This window comes from Convolutriloba macropyga, chromosome 1 (assembly GCF_964194025.1).
Source record: "Convolutriloba macropyga chromosome 1, txConMacr16.3, whole genome shotgun sequence".
Lineage (NCBI taxonomy): Eukaryota > Metazoa > Xenacoelomorpha > Acoela > Convolutidae > Convolutriloba > Convolutriloba macropyga.
Window position 1 is genome coordinate 11553322 of NC_134468.1, and position 9143 is coordinate 11562464.

The following is a 9143-nucleotide window of genomic DNA, read 5'->3' on the forward strand; positions in this document are numbered from 1 at the left end:
CACCGCTTTGAAAAAAGTGTCAAAAATATGTAAGATAAGCGGTGAATGCAGTGAAATTAACTAAATTCACCGCTTAACTTAGTGGTTGTAAAGGAACCAAGTTCCTTTACATTTTATCTCCCCCCACACCCTCATTTTCTTCCCCCACCTACACTTTCGTCCTCCAAAACCCATCCATTTCCTGATTTCCATTCCCCCAACCTATTTCCATTGAAGCTATTTATTTAAGTTGATTTTATTGAAGAGGTCAGAAGTGGTTGACATTCACTTTCAATATTATTTATAGTAATGGATTTCCCGTTTTTAACCACAACTTGTGTGCCAATGGCGCGAATTAAGATGTATTTATAGAGCTTGATTTGCTACCATGGTTGCAACTTTCAGAAATACAATATTAATGAAAAGTTGACTTTGTATGCAAGACTTAGGCCGAAGAGCATGAACATTTCTGGCGTACTCTAGGGTCAAAAAGGACCATTGGTAAACTTGCTCGACTCAGACTGGGGAATTTTTGATTTTATAGGGGGGAACTTAGGCATTTGACACTTAGCACAATTAAACTCTGGTTTGATAACTTCACAAGTTTTACTCAAAAACATCACAATCACAAAAGATCCAACTGATTTTTAATCTGGCTCTGGAAGTGAACACTGATTTGAGAGTTCTCCTGAGAAGGATGCTTGCGTGGGATGCCTAGACACAACAGATGGGCTAGCCTTACTTGCAGAATTGAAAGTCTTCATTTCAAAAGCTGGATCTTAATAGGCGTCTAGTTATCGTTGGATCATAATAGTATCTTTCCGCATTAGTTCTGAAAGGAGTAGGTCCTCCTCTAGATGAAATTCAAAAGCACCACAAACACACACACAGACTTAGGATTAGTTGCAAGGACCGGTATGCCCTTGCTTCATTAAGGTTTATAGGAACGTGAAGTTATCCTTCCACCAGTGTCAGTAGACACACACATTAGTCGAAAGTTAGCCACCACAGGTTAGGGTTCTTTCTATCGCACTCGAAAAACAAATAGGCAACCGGACAAAGAATTAAAATTGTCTACGTTTGTAAGAGTTTCACTGATTAGAGAAAAGGTTTCACTCTATACAACTTATTGACAAAGCTTCATCAAACTTCACGGATTAGTGATTGCGGCAAGCAAAAACAAAGCAAACAAAAATTAGGCGAAAAACATTAGCTGAGCACAGTAAGCATCAGCCTCAATTAAATTATAGATTTTAACATTACAAAAGATAGAATAGGGCTGGTACAAGGAAACATAGTGCAGTAACAGTGCAGTATAAACTTTGTAAAATAAGAATATACTTCTAAAACAGTCAATATGCCAAACAAGTCCAAAGCATCATCAGCAGCAAAGAACAGCCTAAAGCAACAACTTCAGTTGAAAGTGATAGAGTGGAACGCAGTAAAAGACTAAAAGACCTCTTCGAAGAACAAAGCAATAGTAACGAGGGTCTAAGCATTTTACGTGAAATTTTGGAACTCTTGAGGTCTCAAAAAGAGCAGTTAGACAGAATTTGCAAAGAACTCATGAAGCTACAGCTGACAAATGAAGAGTTGACAACACTTTCTAATGAATCTTCCGAAAGAAACATAACCATGCTGAAATGCAAACAGAGAGCAAAAGCACACAGAACAGATGCAATTGACACTGAATCTGCTTTTAACACATCAGCAGCGCCTTCCCCTAATCTATTGAGAAAACAGTACCCTTTACGCAATAGAGCAATAAAACATCAATTCGCAAGCCGCAACAATCAGGAAAGTAACAACGCTGACTCGTCCGACTCAGAAGACCCTGATATTTCTCAAACCATTTTGAACATTGAAGAGAGAGGAAGGAACCGGGAATTTCTCACAGGGGCACTAATTTCTCACAGTAAAAGACCTCTTCGAAGAACAAAGCAAAAGTAACGAAGGTCTAAGCATACTACGTGAAGCTTTGAAACTCTTGAGGTCTCAAAAATAGCAGTTAGACAGAAGTTGCAACGAACTAATGAAGCTACAGCTGACAAGTGAAGAGTTCACAACACTTGCTAATGAATCTGCCGAAAGAAATATAACCATGCTGAAATGTAAACAGAGAGCCAAAGCAAACAGAACAGATGCAAGTGACACTGAATCTGCTTTTAACACCTCAGCAGTGCCTTCCCCTAATCTATTGAGAAAACAGTACCCTTTACGCAATAGAGCAATAAATATCATTTCGCAAGCCGCAACAATCAGGAAAGTAACAACGCTGACTCGTCCGACTCAGAAGACCCTGATAATTCTCAACCCGTTCTGAACATTGAAGAGAGAGGAATAAACCGGGAATTTCTCACAGGGGCACTAATTTCTCACAGAAAAAGACCTCTTCGAAGAACAAAGCAAAAGTAACGAAGGTCTAAGCATACTACGTGAAGCTTTGAAACTCTTGAGGTCTCAAAAATAGCAGTTAGACAGAAGTTGCAACGAACTCATGAAGCTACAGCTGACAAGTGAAGAGTTCACAACGCTTGCTAATGAATCTGCCGAAAAAAACATAACCATGCTGAAATGCGAACAGAGATCAAAAGCACACAGAACAGATGCAAGTGACACTGAATCTGCTTTAAACACATCAGCAGCGCCTTCCCTTAATCTATTGAGAAAACAGTACCCTTTACGCAATAGAGCAATAAAACATCATTTCGCAAACCGCAACAATCAGGAAAGTAACAACGCTGACTCGTCCGACTCAGAAGACCCTGATATTTCTCAAACCATTTTGAACATAGAAGAGTGAGGAAGGAACCGGGAATTTCTCACAGGGGCACTAATTTCTCACAGTAAAAGACCTCTTCGAAGAACAAAGCAAAAGTAACGAAGGTCTAAGCATACTACGTGAAGCTTTGAAACTCTTGAGGTCTCAAAAATAGCAGTTAGACAGAAGTTGCAACGAACTCATGAAGCTACAGCTGACAAGTGAAGAGTTCACAACACTTGCTAATGAATCTGCCGAAAGAAATATAACCATGCTGAAATGTAAACAGAGAGCCAAAGCATACAGAACAGATGCAAGTGACACTGAATCTGCTTTTAACACCTCAGCAGTGCCTTCCCCTAATCTATTGAGAAAACAGTACCCTTTACGCAATAGAGCAATAAACATCATTTCGCAAGCCGCAACAATCAGGAAAGTAACAACGCTGACTCGTCCGACTCAGAAGATCCTGATAATTCTCAACACGTTCTGAACATTGAAGAGAGAGGAAGAAACCGGGAATTTCTCACAGGGGCACTAATTTCTCACAGAAAAAGACATCTCCGAAGAACAGAGCAATAGTAACGAAGGTCTAAGCATACTACGTGAAACTTTGGAACTCTTGAGGTCTCAAAAAGAGCAGTTAGACAGAAGTTGCAACGAACTCATGACGCTACAGCTGACAAGTGAAGAGTTCACAACGCTTGCTAATGAATCTGCCGAAAGAAACATAACCATGCTGAAATGCGAACAGAGATCAAAAGCACACAGAACAGATGCAAGTGACACTGAATCTGCTTTTAACACATCAGCAGCGCCTTCCCTTAATCTATTGAGAAAACAGTACCCTTTACGCAATAGAGCAATAAAACATCAGTTCGCAAGCCGCAACAATCAGGAAAGTAACAACGCTGACTCGTCCGACTCAGAAGTCCCTGATAATTCTCAACCCGTTCTGAACATTGAAGAGAGAAGAAGGAACCGGGGATTTCTCATGGGGGCACTGAGAACAGATGAACGATCGAAAGAAAAGAACAATGTTCAAGGGCAGAGCCGACATGAGAGTGAGGACAGCAGAGCAGGGCATTTGCAACAACCATGTTCGCTTCACAACAATAACCAGGCTGCTCCGACCATGAACCATAGGTACACACCGCAAACCAATCAACTACCAGTGAACAATTTCAGTGGACCTGATGGACACAATAACAATGGCTATAACAACAACCTATACAATGGCTTTCCGAGTTTCCCACCAGACTGGATGCAAAACCAAGCACTGATGACACAGAACACATTGAGTTTGCCTAAGATTTCAATTGACAATTTCACTGGTGATCCTCTGAAATGGCATCAGTGGTTCAGTTTCTTCAAAACAACCATTCACAACAACAGTGGCCTCTCATACGCTCAAAAAATGACATGACTCCAAAACTCTGTAACTCATAAAGCAAGGGATTCTATAAGTGGATACTCCTACAATGGGTATTGCTACCATGAAGCCATCGCTGAATTGACCAGAAAGTTTGGCAAACCACAGCATATTGTCGCTGCATACCTGGATCAATTAGAGAAGCGGCCAAAACCCAGATTAGACGAACCTAACTCTTTTGTGAGCTTCTCGTCTTTCTTGAGGAGACCTGTACAAACCTTCCGACTCCACAACTTTGAAGCTGATCTGAAGTCTTCAGCTGTCTTGAGAATGGCCAGAGACAAATTCAACCCTATTATGATAATCAGATGGAATCAACACACAAGAAGCCAAGGCTTGCTGCAACCTAACCTTACCCACTTTGCTGATTGGATTGACTCATACGCAGAGGCGTGCGAAGACATCTCCCCACAACGGATCCAAGAGAACCAGAGTGAACACTTTTTCTAGAAGGGGCCCTTCAGATGTTTAATGTCAACTCTGCTCACAGAACCACAACCTTGGTCGTTGTCCCGAATACTTGGAAAAGTCAGTGTTCGACCGACAGGGTTGTGTGAGGAGGTTCAATCTCTGCCCTAACTGTCTAAGAGCTCACGAAAAGGGTCTCTGCCAATCGAAAACAAGGTGCCTTGTGGACAGATGCAATGGCTTTCATCACTTAACGCTCCATAGGAGAGATGCAAGGCAACAGCAACAAAATGCACAACCAATTGAGAACTGGAATCAAAACTCACAAAACAATGTCTTCAGAAACCAAACAAACGAAAACCAGTCAAGCTATGGATGTAACTTTAAAAATGAAAACCAAAGGCAGCAGGCGAGTTCCAACTACAACCAACAGAGTGGAAACCAGAACAAGCAAAGTGGATCTAACAGCAGCACTTCACACAAGGGCAACTGGAACAAAAGCGGTTTTCACTCTCAGCCGATGAACGCGCAGAACAACGTCACCAGACAGCAGAGTAACAATCAACTCACTGTAGCCTAACAGCAGGCAACTACTCCGCAACAAAATTATACTTGCAGCAACCAACAGGAAATTTTGTGGTTCAGACCGCAGATACAATTGCAGGCGATGCCAGTAACAATTTTCAACAGAGATCTTTGCATTGAAACATAAGCCTTGTTGGACAGTGGCAGTGACAACACTCAAATAACAAAGAAGGTTGCTGATGACTTCAAGTTCAACAACCGAAAGACATAACCCGACCACTAGCTTCACTTCACGGTGAACACTCAGTTAAAACAGCAGATGTCATGATCGGCATAGGAGCTTTATGCAGCAGTTGTCCTGTGATCAGAATCCCTGTGTACACAACAGCAAAGGAGGAGTTTCGAATGCCAAGAGTTCAAATTGAAATGTTGAATGAGATCTGCAGAGACCATTCTCCCCTCCAGAACATAAGATTTCCAGCAATCAGAGACATCCGAATCGGAATTTTGATTGGAGCAGATGCATTCACAACAGGACCCACTGGCACCCCATACTGAGTCAACACTCTGCTTGGCTGGACACTGACAACGCCCATTCCTCAGAGGTACACACAGAAGAGGGTCGGACAGTCAAACAGCACAAGCATAACACTTTTCAATCATATCAGGAGGCGACAAGACGATCCAGATGAAGATCTTCTCCAACTCTTCTGGACAATTGAAGGAGTGAACTTCAATCAGTGCTCTTCAAAGGGACAGTCTTCAGATGACAAAGAAGCTCTGTCCATCCTCAATGATACCATAAAACACATTGGTGACAGATACCAGATTGGAATTCCATGGAAGAAAGACATCAAACTTCCTAACAACTACTTCATGGCCAAAGTTCAGTTGCAAGCTCTGAGAGACTGGAGAGGGACACAAAGTTGAGAGAACGCTACGAGGAAACCATCAAAAAAGATTTGGATAAAAAATACATCACAACTGCAGACTTCAGTTGCAGACACTCTGTCTGGTACCCTCCCCATCACCCAGTGATCAACAAACAGAAACCAGATAAAATCCGCAGAGTCACAAATGCTGCTTCCAAATATAAGGGTACCTCAGGGCCGGATCTGCTCTGCAACTTTCATGGGCTTCTTCTTCGCTTCAGACAGTACTCAGTGGCAATCACAACTGACATCGAGGCAATGTTCATGCAGATTGGCATCCAACCACAAGACTAGGACTATCTTCGTTCTCTGTGGACACAGAGTGGCAATGAAAAGATCTTCAAATACAATCGACTTATTTTTGGAGCCACATGCTCACCTTCTTGTGCGATTTTTGTTCTGTAGAAGTGTGCAAATGACCACAAACAAGAACATTCAGAGGCCTACACATCAATCATGCAGCAGTACTACATGGATGATTTCATGCAGACCTACCCTTCTGAAGAGGAGGCCCGCAGAAGTGCAGATGAGATCAAAACTGTTTTGCACACAGAAGGATTCAACCTGACAAAGTTCCTGAGCAACAGACCAGCCGCATTAGATAACTTACTGGAAGAAGACAAGGCGGAAATGAAAGCCCAAAGAATCCTTGGTCAGACGTGGGACCCCAAAATTGACAAGATGATGTTTGCAAAACCGAAGCTTCTCTACACAGGACAACAGATGACTCAAAGAAAGGTGCTTTCAATGGCAGCTTCTCTGTTCGGGATCATTCTGTGTCGGAAAGCTACCCACAGGAACTACAGGAGTGGAGTGATGAGTTCGACAGCATGACTTCAATCGAAACTCCTAGATGCTTGATTCCCAGCACCAATGGAACCCATCAACTTCACACGTTTACTGACGCCTCAATGAGTGCAATTGCTGCCATAGTTTATGTGAGGACAACCAAAGCCGATGGATCTTCCACATCCCGATATGTGATCAGTAAAACAAAAGTGGCGCCGATCAAGCAGCTGAGCATTCCAAAACCGGAATTCGAAGCGCCAACACTTGGAGCAGAGCTAGCTGGATACTGTGAGAGCGAGATGACAACAACCATAAGTTCAAAACACTTTTGGACAGACAGCACCGCTACACTTGGATGGATCCAATCCAAGCAGAGACAGAAGATGTATATTGCCAACAGATTGAACAAAAATTCATGAGAATTCCAACCCGGACAATTGGAGACACATCCCTGGAAAGATGAATCCCGCTGACCACGGCACACGATGCCTCAACCCATCAGACATACCAAAGCTGTGATTTCAACCGCCGGACTTTCTGAGCACACCTCAAGACTCCTGAATTTTTGCCGAAGACAGTGATCCCCACATATGCGGTACACAAGCGACACAACTTCAGACGCCAGAACATGGAGTCGACAACTCAACTCTACTAGAAGGGTGTTCCAGCCAATAAGACGCTTCAAGGCAAAAATCCGAACTAGAAGACGAAACGAATCACCTCAGACCTCCAACAATGACATTTTTGCATCAGATGAGGAAAGAGCAAGGAACTACCTCAATAAAACGAGCTGTTCTCAGGAACAATTTCTTCACTGTTGAAGGGAGACAATCTTGAGAAACGAGACAAGCTGATGCCCTTCACACCTTTTCTAGATGACGACGGACTCTTGAGGGTAGGAGGTAGACTCAACAAGGCACCTCTAACCTACAGTGCAAAACATCCTCTTGTTCTCCATAGCAGGAGCAAAATTGCAAGACTGTAGATTGAAAAGGCGCATCATGACTGTGGCCATCAGGGCGTGGAACATGTGAAGGCTCACCTGCAACAAACTTTCCTAATGGTTGGATTGAGAAAAGTGCTGCGAAGTCTGGGGAAATACTCTTTCATTTGCAGACGATGGCAGGCAGACAATGAGAGTCCGAAGATGACCGATCTTCCTGATTTCAGATTTCCAGATGCAAACAAGCAGTACCCCTTCGCAACACAGGTATGGACATTTTTGGACCATTCTACATTGAGAACAAGAGAGAGGGCACCCAGATGCACTACGTCTGCTTGTTCACATGCCTGGTCATCAGAGCTGTCAACCTAGAAGTATGCCATGACCTCTCAACCGATTGTCTTCTCTTGACCATCCGCAGATTTGTATCACGACGTGGATACCCTGACCTCATTTTGAGTGACAATGGCAAAAACTTCATTGGAGCCAACGAAGCAATGAGGTTTAAGTTCCAGAGAAGCTACAAGCCAGACAACGAGTACATCAGACTGCAATTGGCTCAACAGAACACTCAGTGGACTTTCAACCCTCCATTGGCACCACACTTCGGATGAGTCTGGGAGAGGTTGATACAGACCGCGAAGAGGAGTCTACGAATAGTGCTGGGCTGTCGGAAACTAACACTCTCAGTTTTCCAGACAGTTGTGGCAGAGGCCGAGGCAATTTTGAACTCCAGACCATTAACTCATGTGGGCTGCAGCATCTCAGATGAGGGACCACTCACTCCGAATCACTTCCTCCTTCGCAGACCTCACATGTGTTTTAAACCTCTTGTGAACAGCAACCAGCGGTTCTCAACTAAGGATTTCAAGTTGACGTAGACAATACTTGATCATTACTGGAGCAGGTTTCTGAAGGAATATATTCCTGAGCTCAACAAGAGAACGAAGTGGCAAAGGTCAAATGATGAGCTGGATGAAGGTGACATTGTGTGGGTGCTCAAGGACTTCACACCCAGAGGCATCTGGCCTCTCGGGAAGATTGTGAAAGCACGCAGAGGTTCAGACGGAATAGCCAGGAGCTTCGACATCCAGACGTCTACAGGAATGGTACGGAGACCAGCAGTAACTTTAAGTCGTGTATTCCCACAAACGTCAGGTGCGCCGGAGGCTCACTGAAACAAGTTCATTGAAACACACACTCACACAAACACGCGCACACACACACACACACACACACACGCGCGCGCACACACACACACAAACAAAAACTCAATATCAGAAAGAAAACTTTTTGTGCTTTATTTCATTGTGTTTAAATTTTCATTTCAAATATTGCCTTTTCTTGCCGGGAGTGTAAAGGAACCAAGTTCCT

General features: G+C 43.3%; 2 protein-coding genes across 2 annotated transcripts; both read left to right on the forward strand.

Annotated features, from left to right (window-relative positions):
* Window positions 1-6493: 6493 nt before the first annotated feature.
* Window positions 6494-6871, forward strand: LOC142340124 (uncharacterized). The gene has a single exon (XM_075390952.1). The coding sequence runs from the start codon at window positions 6494-6496 to the stop codon at window positions 6869-6871; it is 378 nt and encodes a 125-aa protein (XP_075247067.1).
* LOC142340935 (uncharacterized) lies at window positions 6868-7245 on the forward strand. The gene has a single exon (XM_075392113.1). It carries the CDS (start codon window positions 6868-6870, stop codon window positions 7243-7245), a length of 378 nt encoding a protein of 125 aa, XP_075248228.1.
* The last annotated feature ends 1898 nt before the right edge of the window (window positions 7246-9143 follow it).